The 23483-nt window shown below is 42.8% G+C and overlaps 2 protein-coding genes across 2 annotated transcripts; one reads left to right on the forward strand and one right to left on the reverse strand.

Annotated features, from left to right (window-relative positions):
- Nucleotides 1-1549: 1549 nt before the first annotated feature.
- LOC127769843 (ethylene-responsive transcription factor ERF038-like) lies at nt 1550-2542 on the forward strand. Its single transcript, XM_052295502.1, has one exon. It carries the CDS (start codon nt 1608-1610, stop codon nt 2259-2261), a length of 654 nt encoding a protein of 217 aa, XP_052151462.1. The 5' UTR covers nt 1550-1607; the 3' UTR covers nt 2262-2542.
- Nucleotides 2543-12683: 10141 nt separating this feature from the next.
- On the reverse strand, nt 12684-21406 carry LOC127770558 (E3 ubiquitin-protein ligase BRE1-like 1). Its single transcript, XM_052296320.1, has 19 exons — nt 20842-21406; nt 19079-19240; nt 18911-18998; nt 18139-18363; nt 17735-17902; nt 17194-17387; nt 16882-16965; nt 16626-16745; nt 16336-16522; nt 16087-16247; nt 15924-15995; nt 15730-15806; nt 15274-15468; nt 15084-15156; nt 14900-14986; nt 13943-14080; nt 13661-13863; nt 13417-13582; nt 12684-13281 (listed from the first exon to the last, which is right to left on the reverse strand). The coding sequence occupies exons 1-19, from the start codon at nt 20962-20964 to the stop codon at nt 13150-13152; spliced, it is 2655 nt and encodes an 884-aa protein (XP_052152280.1). The 5' UTR covers nt 20965-21406; the 3' UTR covers nt 12684-13149.
- Between the last annotated feature and the right edge of the window lie 2077 nt (nt 21407-23483).

Consider the following 23483-nt stretch of genomic DNA (forward strand, 5'->3'; position numbering starts at 1 on the left):
ATAAGCTTATTTTCGTATGTGGCTCTGTTAAGAGACCCACTTGAGAAAACTGTTTTTTATACGGGTCTCTTAAGAAACCGTACGCGAAAATGCAGGTCAACTTTTATAGAGGCTATTGGTTACTAACTTACTATCCGCCTGCAAATTGTATGGTTCTCGTAAAAAAAATTGTTTATATAGCAGTGATCTACCAACAACCAGTTTTGTTAGTTTCCCATCTGGGACAGGTTATAGGATATCTTGACAAAAAAAAAACACGAACTACCATAGGGCTTGTTTCCACCAAGGATCCTCACCTAGAATTGCTCAACTAAATGAAATTTTCGCGTGTCCCTGCGGAAAATCTGCATTATAATGCTAAAACTGAGTTATGTGGATTTGTCATTTATGTGATTATAGAGTCGTACATGCATGTATCTGCTGGAGTTTTAAATCATGACGTTTATAACTACGAATTTAGACATAGCACGGTCTAGATTTAACACACAATTTATAAAAAAACTATAGTAGTACTTTTAACACAAAACAAACAAATTACAAAAACATATACAGTGCTAGATTGAGTGAAACTAATTTGATATTTTAGATGTTACTATTTTTCTATAAACTTAATCAAACTTTGTTAAGTTTGATTAAGAAAGATGTTAAAATGATTTATAAGATGAAAATGAGGAGTAGTATTTTTGTTCTCTTTAGCAAATTTGGTATTTGGTGGAAACCAACAAAAAAACGTTTCTTGAACATGGTTTAATTTGTTGGGAAGCATTAAACTACAAAAGAAATATGATAGTCATGACGATTTTCTCGAGTCCTCAACATATATACACATAAATGGCCCACGAAAGAATATTTGAACTTGGGTCCCCTTACTCAGGAAAATGACAGGGTGAAAGCATATTCTGTCTAGCTTAGAATTTAAATATGTGATATCCAGGTAATTGAACCATGACAAAATAGTAAATCTCAGTTTAGAGATAACACTTGCTTCCACGTTTCCAAATATCTTTGCACCACATTGCTGTGCACAATGCAATAAATCCATTTCACACTTTTTGGCCGAAAAAAATCCATTCCACACTGACCTGGATGCCATAAACCTGATTAACACGGGTAGATCGGTTGCATTGAACTTATATACTCCCTCCGTACCATAATATAAGAGATTATAAGATTTTGCTTGTAATATTTGACTACTCGTCTTATTCAAAATTTTTTAAAATTATTATTTATTTTATTTGTGACTTACTTTATTATCTATAATATTTTAAACACAACTTTTTGTTTTTTATGTTTGCAAAAAAAAAATTAAATAAAACGAGTGGTCAAACATTGTAATAAAAAACTCAAAATCTCTTATATCGTGGAACGGAAAGAGCAGAAGAAAATTAATTCCAGCCGTGTCATTCTACTACTAATCATCTCAAACAGAAAATTGAAAAAAAAAACAGGAAAAAGAGGCCTGGCCCACAAACCAGGTATGGCCCTTTGTTTTTCTTCCCGTGCCACGTCGCCACTGCGCCACACCATAAAACCCCATTGCCCTCTACACTCCGCTCCCCTCCAAGCCTCCAACTACTCCAGTCCACACCCGCACCACCGCGGCAGCCATGGACGACTCCCACGACCTGGCCTCCCCGACCTCCCCTGACACGGCGTCCTCCTCGTCTTCGTCTACGTCGACATCATCGTCCTCCGCCACCGTCGCCCCGAAGAAGCGGCCGCGCAACGACGGCCGGCACCCGACGTACCGCGGCGTGCGCATGCGGAGCTGGGGGAAGTGGGTGTCCGAGATCAGGGAGCCCCGCAAGAAGTCGCGCATCTGGCTGGGCACGTTCGCCACCGCGGAGATGGCAGCGCGCGCGCACGACGTGGCCGCGCTCGCCATCAAGGGCCGCACCGCGCACCTCAACTTCCCGGACCTCGCGCACCTGCTCCCGCGCCCGGCCACCGCGGCGCCCAAGGACGTGCAGGCGGCGGCGCTGCTCGCCGCCGCCGCAGCCGACTTCCCCTCCGTCTCCGTCGACGCCAATGCCAAGAGCCCCGACACCTGCTCCGTCGCCAGCGCCGCCTCGCCGCAGCCGCCACCGCCGGACGCCGAAGCGGACCCTGACAGCACGCTGTTCGACCTCCCGGACCTGCTCCTGGACCTGAGATACGAGACGTCCTCGAGCCTCTCGTGCGGGGCGTCGTGGGCCGTCGATGACGACGTGGCCGGCGGCGTCGTGTTCCGCCTCGAGGAGCCCATGCTGTGGGATTACTGATCAATGTGGCTGCTCATGGGAGCCAGTCATGCTTCCGTGTATTAGATCGATCAGTGGCTTGTACATGGCGGTGCTTCTTTTCTTCTTCTTTACTCTGCTTCTGCTCTGTTCTCTTTCTTCTTTTCTCCCTTTGTATTTTGTTTTTTTTTTCCTTCCATTTTTTCTTCTTTTCTTTGCCAAATCTAGCATGCGAGGTTGTATAAAGTCAGTTCCTTTTCCTCGCCTTGCTTGATTTGGGGGACAAGAATATGTATAATTAACAAGCATCTTATCTTCGACTATCCCTTATCTAGCTTGTTTTGTTTAGTGGTAAAAAGTGATCCAGCAAGATTTGGGCCAAATGGACAGTGTGATATTCACGCATGACGCATCCGATTTGCACCTTTCCGGTGTTTTAGCAGCTCGTCACCGGCCTTGGAAGCCACGGTAAGATTCGTCCACGCCATTCAAAATCGTCCCAGCCTTCCAGCTCCACCTTAACCACAGCACAACAACAACAACAAAAAAAAAACAAGAAAAGAGAAGAGACGCACTAGCGATTAATCGATTGACTCCTCCCGCTCGTCGTCGTCCTGGACCTGCACGGCTGCACTGCACACTGCCTTCAGAGCTGCGCCGCGATGGCGACGTGTGGCGCGGCAGTGAGCGGGAGCGCATAAAGGCCCCGAAAGCGACGGTTTCCGCGTAAAGACAGCGGCTTCCCGGCTACGCCAAAGTTAATGCCGTCTCGTCGTCGCACAGCCCGGGCCACGCTTCGCCCGCCGTACGTACGTCGTCGCTCGCGGCCACGGCGGCTCGCCTGTCCGCGCCGCGTCAGCCTGGAGGAACGTGTGCGTGCGCGTGGGTGATGGGCGAGCTCCGGAAGACGCCAATGCGGCCGCTCGAGAAGCCTGCGAGACGGTGCATGACCAGTCCGCGCTGCCGGCCCGATGATTGTCTTTCGTGCAAGAGACCATGTGCCGGCGCGCGAACGATTTTTTCCTTGTGGGGGAAGGCTGGCTCGGATTAGACGGATGGCTTGGCTTGATCCGCTGGGTTAACTAGCCTAACCTGGCCGCTAGTTTGCCTACCAACAACTTGTCCCGGGGTTAACATCTTAACGAGTACTCCTACTCTCGTACTATACCAGTTAGTCCTACTCCCACTGCACCCACCCTGCTTTTAACTCGGTCCTTGTGGATGGATTGCGTGAACAATTTTCCTTTAGGTCCGGCTGACTCGTCGTTGCCGATGGTCTGAGGCACAAATTGAATACTCATAGCTTTGCAGTGGGGGCGCATTCATGGGGGAATCGCGGTTTCTGCGATCCCCAAATCCTTTGCCCAAATCGACGTTGTGCACGTAAGCCTGTCGATTTTCGTGGTGATCAATACTCCTGCAATGCTTTTATAAATTCCGCGGTCAGGCAGGTGTCGGATCCTCGTCGGAAACGACACTTGAGTTAAGCACAAGTCTCCGCTGTCCAATTTCAATCTATATTGGGGTTAAGTATACGGATTGTATCACTATTAGTATAGTACTATAGAAATACTAGTCGTAGTACGTTCCAGAATCAATCAGAGTACTGCATACATGCATTCCCGCCATAACTAGCCAGTGGAGAACTGGAGATACGTGCTCGGAGAATACGTCTAAAATCACGGCGGCACACCTACGTCGATCGATCCGTGCAACCACTTGCAATGAGTATCCAACTGTCCCGTGCATTAGCAGGAGCTCTTGATTTGGCTCGCATTGGCATGGAAAAGGAAGATTCTGTCGAGCATGGCGGCACGACGACAAGGCACAGAGACGCAGACCAACATGGATTGATGCTTCTCTACTGCTCTGCTCCTCAAGCAACAGTGATGAGAAAACCACATGAAAAAAGGTCGCGGAGAAATAAAGACCGTCGTCGTGCATGCCATCCATCGCTGAATGACTGATCGATCGGGGCAACTCAAAAAAAAAAAAGACTGATCGATCGGGGCCATATGGTGTGTGTTGTGCTGCCACTGCCAGTTTCCTTGGAGTATCGGACACGTTACGTGCAGTGACGGGCTAATCTTTTCCCGTCCCTTTTTTCGTCTCCTCCCCAACGTGCATACGGTCTCGGCCTCTCCGTTGTTAGATCGCGAACCGGTTTGTTAATACGGCGAGAAGGGTGTTTACGATCCCTGCGTGCGGCGACCAGGTTCAGCCGTTCAGGCCGGGGGGGAGCCAGGTGTCCCATCCCATGGCAAGTTCGTGGTAATGAGGTCCAACTGGCGAGACCAGATGCTTGGGGTACAGGCTGGCGAGTCGTACCACCAATCTGGAGGCACTGTCACGCACGCTGACGGCAGTACGGCGCTCTCTCTTGCTCGCCATGGGACACAGCTGCGCATCTGCTGTGAGGACTGAAGAGAGAGAGAGAGAGAGAGAGAGGAGTAGCTGTTGGCTTCATCTTGTCACTGTCTAGGGGCATCCCCTTCAAGTCTCTCAGCTCTTGGGAGCTGGGTCTTTTGACGGTAGGAGTAGAATTGGAGGATGGAGCATACTAGCAGCAGCCCGTTTGTTGCCTGGCTGGTGTACATTAGGCAGGCCTTGGTTGGATCCAAAAAATTTTGGTTAAAAACATAACATTAAATGTTTAGACATATGTATGATTTATTAAATATGGAAAAAAATCAATTACATAATTTGCATGTAAATTATGAGACAAATTTTTTAAGTCTAATTACGTCATAATTTGACAATGTGATGATACAATAGCTAAAGAACTAAACAGTGTAGCAGTAGAAGTAGTAGGAATGCATGCATAAAGTGCATCTTCTTCTAGATGCAACCCCTTTCATACTTCTAGTACTGACTATGTTTCGGTTTCGGATCAGGATGAGCGTGTAGTTGGCATACGCGGGGGACACTACGAACCAAATCTTTGTGCTTGCTTGTGCCTGATTATTGGTGGTATGGCCATGGCATAGGCATGGATATGATTGATTGCAGTTTCACCAACAAAAGAAAAGTCAAAGCACTCACGGAGATTGGAGGGTGTGTTACACTTATGTGCCGCCTAGTAGTAGCTCGTAATCTAGGCTAGTAGCATCCCGTACTGAAGCGAGGTCGTTGGACCATACGGAGGCAGTAGAAGTAGAGTACTCGGTACTCCACGGTAGTACTAATACTCCATCCGTCCCAAAATATAAATATTTTTAAACTCTCACATGATCTCTGAGATACTATTTTAACCAACAATATTTATAAATATAAGATGTTTCTATAAATATAAAATTGATGTTATTAGATGTTTTAAATAATATCTAGTAACATCAATTTTATATGATTGATTTTTTATTTTTTTTTGTTATTAGTGGTTAAAGTTAAAAATATTTAATTTGTCACTGTGTTAAAAATGTTTATATTTTGGAACGAAAAGAGTAGTAGTTTGTGTTTGGCGTTGCTCGGTCAAAATGAAATTTGCCTGGCGCTAAAGAGCATGAGCAACGCTGCCTGGCGCTAAAGAGCATGAGCAACAGCAGCAGCGCGTCGCCGTGCTCTTCTTCCGTACAGCAGGCATGCGCCCGACGCAGCACAGGGATTGTGAAAAGCTGGCTTGGGCGGCCCGGCCGCGGCTGGCTAGCGACACGGATGGCCAGAGAGAGGCCGCGACGTCGCCCGATCGCTAGTGTACGGAGAATTGACGGAGTTTCATCGACACGCGGGGGGTGCGAAAGGCTGCTGTCGCCTGCGCGATGGGGGGCGCAGGCGGCAGACGCAGGCGGCAGCTAGCGCGCGTCCACGCATCGGTGTGCGCTCCCCGCCGCGTGGCCGGTGGTCAATCCGCACCGCCCCCCGCCGCGTTCTCCTCCTGGCGCGTTTCAAGTTTCCTCGACCCCCCCCCCCTCCCCCCATCTGCACATCACGGTGCGGTTTTTAATTTTTGATAGAGTAAATTTTACTTTGGTTCACCTTTTATTATCTAAGTTTTAATTTGGACCACCCTTAAATATATTTTTTTAATTTAGACCGGGTAAATTTACCATTGTTACGATTTGGACTACTATGAACAACTTTTCTCGTCATGTCTAACTTCCCTTTCGGCAAACATATGAACCACGCATAGAGAAGTTCGGCCGTATACTAGAGCTAATATGTTTAAGGTCATTGATTGTACTTAAAAAATCGTTCGTGGTGATCCAAATCACAACAATAGCAAATTTATTCGGTCCAAAATGAAAAGATATGTTTAAGGGTGGTTCAAAGTAAAACTTAGGTAATAAAATGTGGTCCAAAGCTTAGTTCACTCTTTTTGATAAGAGTACTGTAGTAAGGTTTGGTTGGATTTCGGAAACAAGAACATATGCTGCTGCATACGTATAATGCTGTTTGGTCTTTGACTCGTGTTTCTGTTCTGATGCCAAATGTGATGCACTAGAATGGCCTGATGCTCTCTTGGTCATCAGATTGCGTTGGTCATCAGATTGGTGATGATGGGAAAAGGCAGCTACTGACTACGTTCCAAATACTTGTCATTGAGTTTTTGTTTGTAACTTTTAATCTTTCGTCTTATATAAAAAATTATAGAATTATTATTTATTTTGTTTGTGATTTGCTTTATTATCAAAAGTATTTTAAATATATCTTCTCCGTTTTTATATTTGTACTAATTTTTTAAATAAAATGAATGATCAAATATTATAAGAAAAAAGTCAAAGCGACTGCTAATTTAAGACGGAGGTAGTAGGAATCAAAGGGAGGAGTAAATCAAATCGAATGATTCCTGTCCAACTAACCCTGATATTTTTTTGCAAGACAACTAGACAAGCATTTGCGTCGAGTCAACCAGCCCTGGGTAAGTAGCTTGAGCAATTGAATAATAAAGAAGAAAATTTAACAAAAGCTTAAAAAAACCATTGACTTCTGTTTAGTTTCTGTTCATCCTACCTAAACTTGTGTATTTAATCCCTGGAACACGAATCATTATCTTCTTAAAACCGTTCGTTCTCTCCAAGTATTCTCCTTCCAATCCTGCCCCTGTTTGTGTAAATTGGTAACGGCTGGTGCATGCCTGATTCGAACAGTATTCTGTATCTGAATATGAACTGTCCACATATACACATTGCCTAAAGTCGTACTACTAACGCTTAACCTGCCAAAGATATAGTATTAGTACTTTTTCTAACAGAGATATATGGTACCTTTTGGTGGCATCATTATCGTGCCAATTAGGACACCTCTCGCTGTAATTCCACAGTAATGGCGTGGCCTCTCTTTTTATCTAACTTCGTGCAATATAAACTACTATTAGTCGATCAATATGACGTGCTCGTTCGCAGAAACAATGCAGAAAGCCCAACTGGTTAAAAAGAAGCAACTGAAAAACGCACTGGTCTCCCTTGTGCTGTTGCCATGTCGACGCCAAATTCGCCATCACCTGAATATAATTTTGTCTCCCGTGGAGGAGGTTTCACGGGGGTGCCTGTCACGCTGATGGCCATCGGCAACCAACCACTGGAATTGAATATCGGATCGGCACCCTGAGAGCGACGCGACGAGATCTTAGCTAGCATGCAGCGATCGAGCCTTCGATCGACACCAGCTTTTGGCCAAGAAATTCTACGTGAAAGCGGTGCTCATGTAGAGAAGAATATCGCGGGCCTCCTTTCCGATGCCGTCGTTGTCCCCGACGTTGATTTTGCATCACGTCCAAATCAATTCCCACAAATTTCATGCGCGTCATGTCGGGGATGAACCGATCGTCGATCGCCGAAATCTTGACATGCAGTGTGTACGTACAGTTGGAGGACTGGGACTTGCAGTATATCTACAGTACCCTGCACCCAATCTGCTTCAGTCTGCACAAATCAAGTCATCATGAATTGATTTAGAATTTCCAAACTAAAGTTGGCCACATGAGACCTCCCATTAGCAACCACAAGTTTATAGACGAACTAGTACATTCTTATTCAAAATTTTAAAAAGAAAACTGTGTCTTTCAGATAGCAATTAATGGATAGTGCGTCTTTAAAAAAAATGACACTAGTACTAGTCCTAATAACATTGACGATTCTAATTGCCGGCTTATCTACGCATGGAGTCCAGCTGATCCATGATGCCTACTCCCGTTTAGTCGCGTACAATTATACGTATAAGTATGTAAAACGACAACGGTTGAGGTTTGCAGGCCGCCATATAAGTATGTTATCCGAGGGCGTTGATTCCTTTTAACCAAAACAGGGCAGATAGGTTAACAAGTGGCCAGGCAAAAGAAGTGAAATTAAATTAAGAAATCGTTGTGATTAGCAGGACAGGTGTTCGGCGGCACGTAGAATATTTTTTTACTAGGATCCAGATACATACGTCCGCATGCAGCAGGTCGCCATCGATCGACCGAGCAACTCATCAACGTCTCCATTAGCATGCAGACGCGGTGTGCTATACTTTTTTGTCATGCCATGCACGCACGCACGGATCATATGTGTGCATGCATGCAATGCGAGGGCGGCAACTGCTACCATGAGCAGTTGGTTTATTCTCATCACTCATCAGAGTATCAGACCGAACATAAGAGTCGTAGAAGTCACGCGAGATACTGTGCACGCACGTAGACAAATGGTGATAGCTAATGGTAATTTGATAAAAGTACAGCGCCGGAATGGAAGAAACGACGGAGATGGGGGACAGTTAGGCCGTCTATCTCCATCACGGTAAGATACGTTGTCCTTTTTACCGATCAAGAGCATATCGACACCCAGCTTTAAGAGACAGGGAAATGCGCCTGCAGAGTGGCCACTTGTTATTATTACCATCTGGCACCAACACACACAGCTTAGCCATCCGCTAATCAGCGTGACTGGCTTGTTTGGAAGGAGATTTGCGTGGCGCCCGTGCACGTGTTGCATCGATCGATCGACCTAACACAGCCGCAGCTGCTGTTAGCTAGCTCCAGAGACTGACAGGAACGTCTTACCCACCGGAGGATTTGATGGGCAGCGACTATTTAGAGAAGACATGGTGAATAATTAAAAGGGACAGTGGAAAACTGGGCGTGGAGCAAAGGCGCGTGCAGGGATTAGACACCATGAGATTTGCCCGATCGGCCAATGGTCGGGGTTCATCCATGACGTTGTACGCTGGATTATACGCTCTTGCAAAAGAGCAAAAGAGAAAGGGAGGCGATATGAAACTTCGCGTGAAAAGATTTGAAAGTACCAGTAATAGTACGTACTAGGGTAGATGATGTGAGGGATATGAAGTCCATTCCTGCTTCGACTGTCGACACTTGCCGCGGCCCGCGGGTTTCGTCTGGCGATTCCAAGTAGGCATGATCACAGACAGCTAAGCTAAGATTAGAGGGGTAATCCGAATCCTTGCTCACGATAAAGAAAAATCTTACTACTATGTACGAATAGTATGTAGTACTACTTTTTACCTGCCTTTTTGCTCTTTTCACTCTTTGTCAATCCTTTTCACTTGAACGTGTATAGATAAACCCACGCATATATAGAGGTGGTCATACATGCACATCAGCACAAGCAATTTACGTGGGGACATTCAGACATATGACTGTATACATATGAAAAAAATCTCTAGATCCGCATAAACAACATGAAAAGCAGGGGACACAAATAACACCACAAAAGATTAAAATAAATTGGAAAACCTTAGACAGGAACCGACGGTTCAGCAATAGCAAGCAAATAAAGAACACACGATACACCACAGAAGTATATCAGGCAGTGAGAGTGCGGTGCGTAATTAAAAGCTGTCGTATTCCCATCGGTGTGGGGTTTAAACTGGGGCTACCGGTGTTGTCATGTGGCGGTACAATGGATTAACACGTTGTCATGTACTCCCGTATGATGCTGTCTCGGATGCCCGGGGCAAGCAAGGGCGATGGATCTCGGGCGGATCCCTTGGTTCAGGGCCTGGACCATACAGACGTTACTACGTGTGCTATAGCTTTGTGGTCCTGAACCCCACATTCCAAGCAGCAAAACGACGTTACTATGGTCTGGGTTCGTGTACGGACACCGGACACTGCTGCCGCATATTCGCGCTGCCACATTTTTCTCATGTGTTGGAACTTAATTGGAAATGCCGGTTAATGTGCCTTCTCTCTGAGTAGTACTGCAAATTCCCTATGCAGCCATATAATTCCTGAGGTAACTCACTAACTCAGATGATCGAGAATTAGGCCCTGTTTTTTTAGTTTGGGATTATTATAATCCAGATTATTAGGAGTAAGCTGAAAGAAACAGACAACTTATTAAAGTAGCTTATTATAATCTGTAGCCCAACTTATTATAATCTGATAAGCTCATTTAGGTGAGCTTTTTCCAGAATATTGGATGAAAAATTACCCACCATACCACCCCACTCCCTATTTAGACTTGCAAACCCAATAATCTAGGCTCTAATAATCTAGAAAAGAAACAACTAACCGCTTATTTTACTACAGATTATAACAATCTAAATTATAGTAATCTGACCTCAATAATTTAGATTATAATAATCCAAAGCTAAAAGAAACAGGGCCTTAACCGCCATGTTAAAGCGCCCCACTAATTTATACCGTGGCAATGAGAGAGCCTGTGAAAGATGTAAAAGGCAAGCAGTCCACTAGAGAGGAGCGAGACGGTCCATCCGGTCGGGCTGAAGCATATGTGGCGCGCGGTACGCCTAGCCATGTGCCCGCCCGGAACCGGAACGATCCCTCCCATGTCCTACTGCGTACCTTCGTTGTCGGACCGAGTGTGCCGGCGGGAGAAACATGTGCGCCGCCGCGTACGAGCCCGAGCGCACGATCGGTTCTCGGCTTCCTGCCACGGCCCGAGCAAGCTGCCGCACGCGAAATCCGCCGTGCGATCCCCCTTCTCCACGAGCGGCCTGGTGCACGCATGCGCGTGCACCGTATCGCCCGCCCGCGGGGTACCGACGAAGCCAGAGTCATCAGACCAACAACCCACGCGTCCTAATTTGCCACGGATCCGCTCCCGGCTAACTGCTGGCGCGCGTCACCTTACGCAATCAGCTCGCGGTTGAGTCCGCGGGCGGGCGTGAGCGAGACGTGGCTCATCACGCGCGGCACGCGGCTGGGTTCTTCTTCGCCGTTTTCCGGGACTCCCTCAGTCCCTCTCCTTGTGATTTCGTTCCGGTGAAGGACCAGGTGGGTAGGTGAAGGTGAGGCAAGGTGGCAGCCCGCACTACAGCCTTCGGGCACGAGGACGAGGGCGTCTCATCACCGCGTGGGTCTCGTGGACGACGGAACTGTGCAAACTGCAAAGCAAATGCTCTGCGCCTCTGCCTCTGCTCCAACGTTCTGGAAGGACAAACCACATGCCGGATGATGCCCCCTTGTTTGTTCAACTTCAGGAAGGGGGTATGCCACTATGGCACTATCCACGAGTCAAATGCTCAATTTGGGTATGTCTCTGTTGTTACGATGCGATGATTGATCGAGTGCAGTCAGGACTCGCCCCGGCTTTACATGATTACAATGCAATGCGACTGAGTGGAACCCTCCAGGTGCTGACTAGCTGTACGTCGTAGAAGGCGCAGAGAACAGTATTGACCTGAACACATGTTACAGGTACACACATTCATCAACTTTTCCACAAGGAATGGAGCCCAAAAAGGGAACCAGGAGGGGGACACTTGCATTTCCAGAAGTGGAGGCCTCAAAGCGTCAAATGCGAATGATGCCTAGCTTCCGGATTGAGGCAACTTTCACGACGTGACCCTTCACTTGAGCGTCCGTTCTCCGTAACGACTACTCGTTTCAGCTTGTTATCAGATGAATCAGCGAAGGCAGATTGCTAACCAACTACGGGGTACTAGTATTCAACAACATGCCACATGAGAGTCGATGGGGAGAGAGCGTCACCCATGAAAGAAAGAAGAGAACGGCGATAGGTAGGGAAAAGGAGAGGATGCTTCTGCCATCTCTACCAACCTGTCTCCACGGATAAAGCTAAGCATCGTCCGCGAGCTTGGTGATCAGTGTCAGCTTTCATACATGCGGAGCGTCACGTTGCCAAAAGTCAGAAGCTACTATACATCAAAAGACAAAATGGATGTATCATATCACATGTCGCAAAGGTTAGAGGATAGGAGATGTTGGAAAAGAGCTGGTGGAGATTACGCAGCTCTACAATTGAATGCAATCACCAATGGAATTGGGGGACCGTAAAGCGTTCCTATCCCAGACAAATGGGATTTCGCAAATGTCAAACTTGTAAGTGAAAGGTTGAAAATTGAGTGCACAAATGGGATTTCGCACTGACAGCTGATTCATTTCTGGGTGTGCGCTTTGTGCTTAACAGTCACGCCTGCCAAAAAGAGGACATATCAAGGTTTAAGCGTACAACGAACCAAACAATCAGCATAGGTTTAGCTTAATAGCCCCAAAACAAAAACAAAAATTCAGGCACTCAGCCGTTCAGGTAAGACCAAACAAACTGCATCCAACTGAAATTTCGCTATTGCCAATCTCCTGAAATGTACAATCTGGAAAACCCGTAAAACCTACATTCTTATTGTCTGCTACAACAATGGAACTACAAGCTATATATGGTACAATGTTTCAGTATGGCGGGAAGCACCACCCCTTTTGTTGGATGTTTTTTCCCCAAAAGAACAGAATGGATATAGCAAAAGTCAGACTAATCTAGCGACTTAACTACTCCAGGAGAATCCCGAACTATACAAGGGAGCAGGAATAAACATTAGCATCACGAATGCCAGACACCTGCAATTCCATGTAGCCAACCAAATTAGGCTACTACATTCTGCTTATATGTTTGGTTGTACAAGCTAGTACTTGTCATATCTTCAACTCGCATGGTCATCTAACCATATGACCAAGTAATGACCATCAAAGTAGCTTGATCTAGATGCCTGCGATACCATCTTGAAATTAACAACCTCATATGTAGATAGGTTTCACGTCATTAGCCCCAAAACTCAAGCTACATGAAGGACATCTCCTCTGTCGGTTCCCAAGGGACTTCTGTATGCACTGATTGCAGAAGAGATGGTAGCACTTGGTAATCACAACCTGCAATTGGAATATATTAGATCTGAATATCCAATGTTGATTGCTCACTGTTAAAGTGTCTTTTGACAGGTTATATTGTTAAAAGGACAGGTTATATTGTCAAGAGTGTCAAAGAACGAAATCAAGATCATTTACCTCCTTCTGCCTATCATGGCAGATACCACACTTCAATATCCCCCTATACTCCTTGACCTCATGACGAAGCTTTTCCAGGACTGCTGATTCACGTGCCTTGGCTCTAAGAGAGCTAGCTTTCCTTGACATAACCTCCAAATCATCCTCTATTCTCTTCTTACTAAACCTGGAATGTAACTCATCTCGTTAGATCAGCTATTGGAAAAAATTAGCCCATAGAATGTAAAATATTCTTATAGAGCACCTCTCTTTCTCAAGTTCTATAAGCAGATCAGCGACTTCCAAACGACTGCTTCCAACATTCGCTTGTATTCCATCCAATGATTGCATAAGCTTTTGAGCATCTCTGTGCACATCAACCAGCTTTCTTTGGTAATTACTCAATGAAACAGATTGTTGCCATCCATCCTCTTGAAGTTTCCCAACCCGATCAGACCACATTTTAAGCTGGGAATCAGGGGAAAATAATATTCAGCACCTCCTGGAAGGATTGTATTGGATTATACAATATTTGCGTTCAACCTACCTGATCTTCTAAGGAAACAATTTTCTGGTTGTACAGATCCATCAAAGAGCTTTCCTGCTGCAAGTTTCTGCGCAAAGAATATGTTTCCAAATGCAAAGCATCTTGTGTCTGTTTTGCTTTAACACCCTCCATAAAAATCTGCAGTGTAGATTTCACCAAACAAAAATGTTACGACTACTGAAAAAATAGTTTACTACCAGATTGATTCATCCTAAAGCTTCCATTCCTCAATGGGATTGAAATACCAAATGCAGAGTTAGCACATTTCTTATTCAATACATCCGAAGTAAACAAGCTTTACTATCAGTAAAATTTCAATAAAACATCAAACTAAAATTTTGGATCAAAACATACACAATCACTGGAACTGTAGATTTATCAGGAGTTCAGGACCCTTGGATAGGCTGCCTGGATTATCAAGGGCACTCCAAAGAGTAAGGAGCTATGGTACAAATAGCACGGCTAAAAATTTTCAATTTATCTCTACTATTAAAAGGCGCAGACGTCCTGATTTTCTCTGGTTCTTTGACCTTGAAACAACACCATTTACCCAAAAAAAAAAAAAACTGTTGATGGTCATTTAGAAAAATGTTCTAACTTTCTTTTCAAAAAGATATCTAAATAAAGGGCAGGCAATACTCATCCAGGAATCCACAAGGATTTTTTTTTGGCAACCAGTAGTTGCTGTCCACAAGGGTTTGGAACTTTGGCCTATTTTATGAAATTCCGCATCACCAACTTAACGCAAGTAAACAGCTTTTCAATGAAGTACTGAGTCTCCGGAACAATCAAATTAACAATATAACCAAATCTAACATCCTATGAATATATCAGAAACATGAAAGCTATTTGTGCAACCAGATTTGGTACAGTGGTAAATGGGAACTCTTATAAAACTATAAGCTTGGGAGAGGATTATCTGAGATAATAGCTTTAAAGAAATCATTGAGTCACTACCTTGGTATTATCATCATCTCTTTCAATAATCTGCTGTAGCAATTGTTGGTTTTGTGCCTGTATGTCCTCATATGCTTGCCCGATACACTGGAATAGGTTAGTAAAAGTTTCAAACTCAGGATGACAATGTTTAATATATGTTTAAAGCCATACTTGAACTGCATGCATAAAAGATGGCACACACCTCGACCTCCACTCTGTAAGCTTCACATTCTTCCTGTTTAGACTTCAGCATATGGGATAAACTGACTAGATCCCTGAACACAGTGAACATTCAGCAGTAAGCATCAATTTCCTTTAGTAACCCTAAAAGAGAAGTGACCCCTACTTCAACAGTTCTAAGAGAAACAATGTTCAGAAGCATAATTCTGTACTTTCTAGAAGTCCCAAGCTTCTGCCCTGATTCAGCAATCTCAGCTTCTGCAGTTGCTAGCCTCTGCTGTGTGATTGCTTCAGCTTCATTGGCAGCCTTAACACGCTGCTCTAGCTTACTTTCATCAAGAGATGATTTCAGGGCATGAACATGAGCCCATTCAAGGAATTCCCTATCTCTGGATTCCATTATTTCCCTGCCACACACACAAAAAAATGTTATTTCCATCACAAAATAAATAAACTTAAGTTACTGGTGATGAGTGATGAAATGTCATGGCCATAGTAGAGTGACCGTTCAATGAATTAAATACATGATAGGTAAACAATTAAACACGGCATTACACTGCACTCTTTGTCCTAAGAAGTGAGATGCATCTATCTCTACAAAATATCACAAGTCTTAGCCAAAAAAAAAAGTTGTGTTGAGAATTATATATGATATAAAATTGAAATACCTGGAATCAGTGGATTCGCGCTTATACATATCCGCGAACAACTTAAGCTCCTTATTAGTTTGCTTCAGATCAGAAATCTACAGGGTTTTGGTTTCAATATGTCAAATTATCATGGGAGGACAAATTCCTGCAATAGCTAAACAAAACACCTTAATGAAGAGAAAAAATAAGCTGAGTCTAAACAAACAAGATACCACTGATTGAAGTTGTGTTATATCAGATCCCGCACGGGCAGATCTGCATGATGCTTCTTCATTATCACGTTCCTATAAAACAAAATAAACAGCCTGACACATTGGCGAATCAATGCCATAACACTTGCGAGTCATATGTGCAAGCCAATAACAAGCAATTTACCTTTCTGGACAGAATGCGAGAAAGTGAATGGACTTCTGCTCGCAAAGAATTCAACTCCAAGGAAGCCTCCTTGTGTTTGGTCATTTCACTCTGCATCGCGCCCATTTCCCTTGGTATCGATGACACTAAAGCTTTAAATTTTGTAATAACTTGATTCCGACCTGACAAGTGCAAACAATTCCTTATTACCTGCTTTAGCAAGACAAGTTTGAAAGTTACTCTTGGTAAAGTGAATAGTAACTACCGCACCAGGTTCTCTTGAAGCCTCTTCAAGTTTGAGAATAAGCATGTTTTTTTCATCACGTAGTTTCTGAATATCCTTCTTGAGATCAGCAATGCTAGACTCACAATATGTAGAAACCCTCTCAGGAATCTCAGCCAGATCAACTTTCAAATTAAATTGCCTTTCTTGCCACACAAACTTATCCTTATCAACCTGAAACATATCAAATAGGAATTCAACAAAAGATCAAATGCTCTAGCGAGACATTTTTGCTATACAACTCTGGAATCCAACAAATCCACTGACCAGTAACCACCTGTAATTTCTCTAATAATGTCTGGTAGTGATCCAATTCTGCTTGTGACTTCTGAAGTCGATCATTAACAAGCTGAAAAGCTTTTGAAGAACGAATGCTCTTGAAATCCATCAAGATATTCTGGAGGAGATTAAAAACACACACAAAGTTAGTCATACAGGTTCTGATACTAAAAAATTCTCCCATGCAATAAATATCAAGCATGGGCCTTCAAGGCTAAGCAAGGATGCATTCTGTGCTTGACCAATCAACAAACCTGAAAAGTTGCTATTTTGTTCAAAATTTCAATTCTCTCTTCATGTAATCTCTTAATTTCCACCAACCGCTTTGAAATCAATTCCTGGTTGATAATTGGGTCAGATCATACATATCACAGGTACTCCCTCCGTTTCACAATGTAAGTCATTCTAGCATTTCTCACATTCATATTGATGTTAATGAATCTAGACATATATATCTATCTAGATTCATTAACATCAATATGAATGTGGGAAATGCTAGAATGACTTACATTGTGAAACGGAGGAAGTAGTAATTTGGAACTTTAAAAATGAACGATGGCAGTTACCGATAATTCCTTGTGAGTAGCTTCAAGATCCTGCATCTCTCTTTGTTTATCTCTGACCTTATCTTCAGGCATATTTTTGTTTCCTAATGTAGGATATGGGATTCGAGCTCCTTGTGTATTGTCTCTTTGAGCTTTAAGTGCTGCCAGTTTGTAGTTAGTTTCTTCCAACTCAGAAGCAGCACTGGCCAACTCCTCTTGACAAAGTAAACCAAAACATCTGGTTAGTTTTACCCAATGTATTAGGACAACGTATCTAGGTAAAAAAATGTATAGGGAAAATATGGTACAAGTCTGAAGCGCTGGCGCAGTAAATATAAGAGTACTGCAACAGTACAGCCTATTATCGCAAGAATGCTCTCCAGAAGATTGCTGGTTAATGCGTAGGGAGGATAGATAGGAGTTGATGGCAACATGTTTGATAATTCAAGATGTATAGCAGGTCTCAAATGTTGCGAAACATGTTCCTTTAAATGGCATGGATGCTTATTTGAAAGTTAAAACAACTGTAAAGAAACATCAGCACAATCTCTAAACAAGATACCTTTTAGACGTCTATGTTCAGCTCTTTTTCGGGCACTGGAATCTCTTTGATTTTGATAATCCTCTGCTAACTGCTTGTGCTTCAACTGAAGATTACTTAATGCTTGTACGACATTATTGAGGCTGGACAACAGGTTGCTACTAGTACTCTGTAGTTGCTTACTGCGGTCTACAGAACATGAATGAAATTAGTACTTCTTTTGTATTAGTACAACTGAAAGCTATACTCTCTCCGTCCAACAAAAAACGAATCTAGACTGGATGTGACACATTCTAGTACAACAAATCTAGACAGAGATATGTCCAAATTCGTTGTACTAGGATATGTCACATCCAAAACTAGGTTGGTTTTTTATGGGTCGAAGGGAGTACTAGTTAACAGAATATATGAACTAGAAGACGAACCATTTTCTGGTAATTTAGTGAGAGCAGCCAAAGCACACTCCTCATTTGCTTGCAAAAGATCACTTGATGGAAAAAAGATATCCCCAAGAGCATTAGCTGTGGATAGATGTAATGGAGGGGCATCACTTCCCAAGTGGCAACCAGGCAAACAACCTGAACTTTCAGTTGCACCAGATTCCACAAGACTTCTAAGAGTGTCCCTCTCTATGGGTGCACAAGTACCATCTGAAAAGAGAAGGTTTATAGTTAACCTGATAGGCAACTATGGAAAAGAATAGGAGCGGCCATCGTTAAAATGCATATCAAGCTCATTAACATAAATAACTTATAACTTATTACATAATCTGAAAAGTGCAGTTTTTGCAACCAAGCAGCATTATCTTAAACAATTGCCACAAGAGCAATGGACCACAAAGATGACCAGATCAAAAGGTTTTTCCATAGTGATAATCATTTGCTACTTAAATACTCCCTCCGTCCCATAATATAAGGGATTTTGACATTTTGCTTGCACTGTTTGACCACTCATCTTATTCAAAAAAATTTGTGCAAATATAAAAAACGAAAAGTTGTGCTTAAAGTACTTTGGATAATAAGTCACAAAAAAACTAATTCCAAAAATGTTTGAATAAGACGAATGGTCAAACAGTGCAAGCAAAATGTCAAAATCCCTTATATGAGGAGACAGAGGGAGTAGATGGCACTCCCATATTTCAAAACCTGTCTAGGAAAATGTAGTTGGGATGTTTTTAGAAAATAAAGGAAGTCATACCCTTTTGTACATTGTTGTGCCCTGAACCAGGGCTGGAATTAGGAGATCCACTTTTGCAAAAAGATCTTGACTTCAGGTCTGCCACAAGCTGATCAAATAAAGGGATTCAGGAAGAAACATTATAAAGTCTGTCTTTTTTGGTAAAACATGCACAAAATAATAGCTTACTTGTTCCCAAGAACTGTTGACCAAGGAAAGTGTCTCATTATGAGTCCTCTGCTTCTCTTTTAGCCCAGCGAATTTATTTTCAAGAGCACGATACTCAAACTTGTGGGCTTCTAGTTGCTCTGAGAGCTTTTGGTTTTTGTATTTGAGTACAGTAAAATCGAGCTGCCAAACAAGACAATATAAGTAGGCAGTGTGCGAAATCAAAACTAAAGATATGTGTTTGGCAACAAAGAGAAATCACTAATTCAAGCATAAAAAGAAAAGCTGAACCAACATTCAAGTATCTTTTATTTACAACTTGAAGAAGAGCAGAGCCAAAACAGAACATAAACACAAAAGGAGTCGTACTGATGATATCACCAACATGATAAATAGGTTCATTTCATGCTACAGGACAAAAGAAAAAAAGGTTTTGTGCATGGATATTCCATATTGGACCAAATACGGTAACACATGAGTAAACGCATAAAAGGTATCATCCAACATGCCATTATACCCTTGACCTATCCCTCCCAAAATTTAACCAATCTTTTCCCATATTTCCCTCTTGTAAAATTAAATAACAAAGTAGGCGAATAATTGCCAGTTGTCACCGGTAGTAACAGCGATTAATTGTCAGTTGTCACCAGTAGTAACTTGGTGACAAATTTCATTAATATTAATTTAACGACCCAATTTAGACCTTTATCTATATCAAAAAACAATAGCATATGCTATGGAAAAATAAAAGGCGCTATGATTGTAAATAAGCATTGGCACATTATGGTATCATTGCCAGCAAGAAAATTAAATTTGTCCAAAGCAGCAGCAGAGCTAGGGCCCGGCCACCATGGGCAGGTGCCCGGGCTCCACCGTATTAGCCAGTGGATTACCACTTAATGCCCCTGCTTAATCTGCTTCTTTTAATAGAGGCTAAATTAGCTATGCAAGCAACAAAGGAGTCAAGACACAGCCTCACACCAATGTTTGCTGCCATCAGCCTAAGGCCAAAGCTACACAGTTCTCCAACAGCCATTATCTACTTTTGACAAAAAAATAATACTTATTAATCCTATAATCTAGCCCATTCGTTTAGGTTTGCCCAAGCTCAAGAGAACTTCTAGATCCGCTACTAGTCCAAAGTTAACCATTTCAATATCCATAAATGTAGCCACAAAAAACTAAGATCATTTAAAAAACTCAAAATACGAAGGTTTACCAAGGAATTGCCACTTTCTGCTATCATGAACACGGGAAAACAAGAATGCAATGTAAGTCAAGTAACAATTTCACAAGTCAGCCTCCCATCTATCACCGAGTAATAATTATAGAATACATCAATTGCTCTAAAGAACCATAAACAATCGTGCAATAGTTGCAGAATCCGAAACGGATAATGCATAGCTCATTCCTACTAGTATTTTTGTTTTCACTCTGACAGGAGGCAATATACATAGGGCTTCTTCCACTAACGACCACAACACAGCAAGACTTGCAATTGCATAGAGCTCAGCATAAGTACAAAAGCATCAAACACTTGTCAAGAATAAACTCATCAATCTATACTCAAACAGTCCACAATAGATCTTTTAGCGGATGTATGGATTCCATGACATAACAAAACAGCTAAAAATCAGTCACCATGCCACCATCTAGCTATCATACAACAACATATCAAACAGTACTACCACCATAAACATGAACTCAAACAAACAGTACTAACACGGTACCACCATAAACATTAACTCAAAACGATACAGAGCTGGCTCGAGATGCGCAAATACCTTCTTATCTTCGGAGGTGGGTGCAACCGCCAGCCGCTTGGCAGGAGAAACAGGGGCCCCGCCGCCGGGCGCGACGGAGCTACTGAGCCGCCGCTTCCGGTCGGGCTCCCCCGTGCTCCCCATAACCCTAACCCTAACCTCTCCCAGGTCCTCCGATTCTCCACATGCGGCGGGTGAAACCAAACCCCGAAACCACAAGGGCCAACCCTCCCGGCCACCTACCGGTCCAATCCACCACCCAAACCCCCGCCCCGGCGACTCCCGAACCCTAACACGCGGATCACCAAACCAATCGCACCCAAAAAAACAATCGCAAAAAAAACAAAGAGCGGATGAAGGACGGAATTGGAGCGCGGGACGAGCGGATCGCGGCGGAGGCGGAATTCGGCTAGGGTTGTAGGGGGGAAGGGATCGGATCAGGGAGGTGTGGGCGAGAGGTGGGAGTTAGCGGTGGTTTTGGCGTGGGCACTGTCAAGGGGGGAGGAGGTGAGAACCGTGAGGAGAAAGAAGAGAAGGGGGGGAGGAGAGCTAGGCGAACGGCGCAGAGAGGAGAGAGAGTATGCGTGTGGGGAGGCGGAGTGAGTTATCTCGGGCGGAGGCGGCTGTTCGCCCCGTTGCACGGACTCCGTGCTTCTGTGGACAGTGGACACCAGCGGGCATAGGGTTGGGCCTCCGTCAGTCGGCCTTTTAACAGCCAGCCCAGAATGGTGAGAACGACAATGTTCAATATAGATTACTGTCACAAATTATTTATTTTGTTATATATATGATAAAATATTGTTTTTAAAATTAACAGGTACTCCCTCCGTCCCATAATATAAGGGATTTTGACTTTTTTGCTTGTACTATTTGACCACTCGTCTTATTCAAAAAATTTGTGCAAATATAGAAAACGAAAAGTTGTGCTTAAAGTACTTTGGATAATAAAGTAAGTCATAAACAAAATAAATAAATTCCAAAAATTTTTGAATAAGACGAATGGTTAAACACTGCAAGTAAAAAGTCAAAATCCCTTATATTATAGGACGGAGGGAGTAGCGTATAAGCAAGTACGGGCACCTGAACCTAGGACATGCATTATTTGATCTTCATGATAAGTCTTTCATATGAAGTTCTTTTTATACGGTGTGAATCCAGTGTATTACAATTTTCAATGTAAAGCTTTGATTATCAGTGCCATACAAGGTCATATTACTAAGCAATAGTAAGTTGTTGGTTCATGTGGTTGCAACTCTTGTTAATTAACTCAGATAGCTTGTTTTTAAGAAAAGGTTAATATGGTTATTTTGAAGTAGTCTTGGTCTTTTTCATTTTAAATTTTGTTTTACCATAGTTGAATTGGTCATGAATATAGAGAGGTTAGCCAATAATCTATTGCTTAATACTATTAGTTAAGGTTTCAGTGTTTACCACATGACGGACATGAGCAATACTCTGGTTTCTACATGTGATAATATCGGTCGATCATAACATTAATGTGGTAGGTTGGTAACGGAAGGTTAAAGCATGATAACTGTCGAGAGGCAAGATGAAAACTAAGATGTTCAGAAATACAAAGATACATATATATGAACCATTTGGTCGAGGAAAAGTAGTCCTAGAGAAGCATACCACATGGGAAACAGGGGATGAAACATGATGGTATGAAAAAAAAAACATGTCCTCTATGCACACACATGATGTATGTGATTGTCGTATTGGGGATAAAGTTGGTTCAAATGCACAATGCTTGTTAGTACCATATTTTCTACTTATTTTTACTCAATTACAAGTAAAGGCGGATGGTGTATGGATACATTGAGAGTATCTTTTTGTTCTTCTAATATTGCATGAAGGGATGTTAACGTTTAGATATATTAGATCATATGCATGGATTCAATAAAAAAAATACATAGTACATATTCAAGCAAGATAATACTACACTATGTTATCATGTAGTGCACAAAATGACCGATTTCTCGCATCTAAAACATGACAAACATGTAAAAAAACAAAGGTTAGCCAAACTAAGTGCATTAGATATTTAGATGGGTCTTGAGCCCTTGACCCATTTTCCGTGTCATTGAAGTGCAATCTATTTATGCGTTCGTGAAAAAAAAACATTTTCCATGTCACAAGGTAATTGAATAATCTAAACAATACGTTATCTAACAGTAGCTGCTAAAAAGTTCAAATAATCTAGTTAGATTTTGAAATACCTTAACCGCATTTGTCAGCTATATTAACATGGGGAAAAGGCTCTATGCACATAATTTTTCATATAAAATTGTTACAAACATTGACATGGCATGATGCAAGGAAATCTGGATTTCCAATTACTCCAATCTAGTAAATCAAGAGGTTGAGAATTTCGATTGTAATAAAAAAATTAATTATGTCCAGCAAATGCGCTTAAAAAATAATGAAAGTTATTGACTTGTCCTAATCAAACTAAATTTGGATTTGCTAATATCTATATTGTTTTTAGCATCGAAGCCGCTTTTACCCAACAAAAAGGGACTATATTGCGAAGTCAATCTAGGAGTAAAGAATTTATATGCTAATCCATCGAAACAAATGTTGGGATTCCACTAGGATTGATTTGAGGGATGGCAGGATTTTGTGCAGCGCTAGCAGGAAAATTGTTTACTATGACCCGATGG

This window comes from Oryza glaberrima, chromosome 4, assembly GCF_000147395.1.
Source record: "Oryza glaberrima chromosome 4, OglaRS2, whole genome shotgun sequence".
Classification (NCBI taxonomy): Eukaryota; Viridiplantae; Streptophyta; class Magnoliopsida; order Poales; family Poaceae; genus Oryza; species Oryza glaberrima.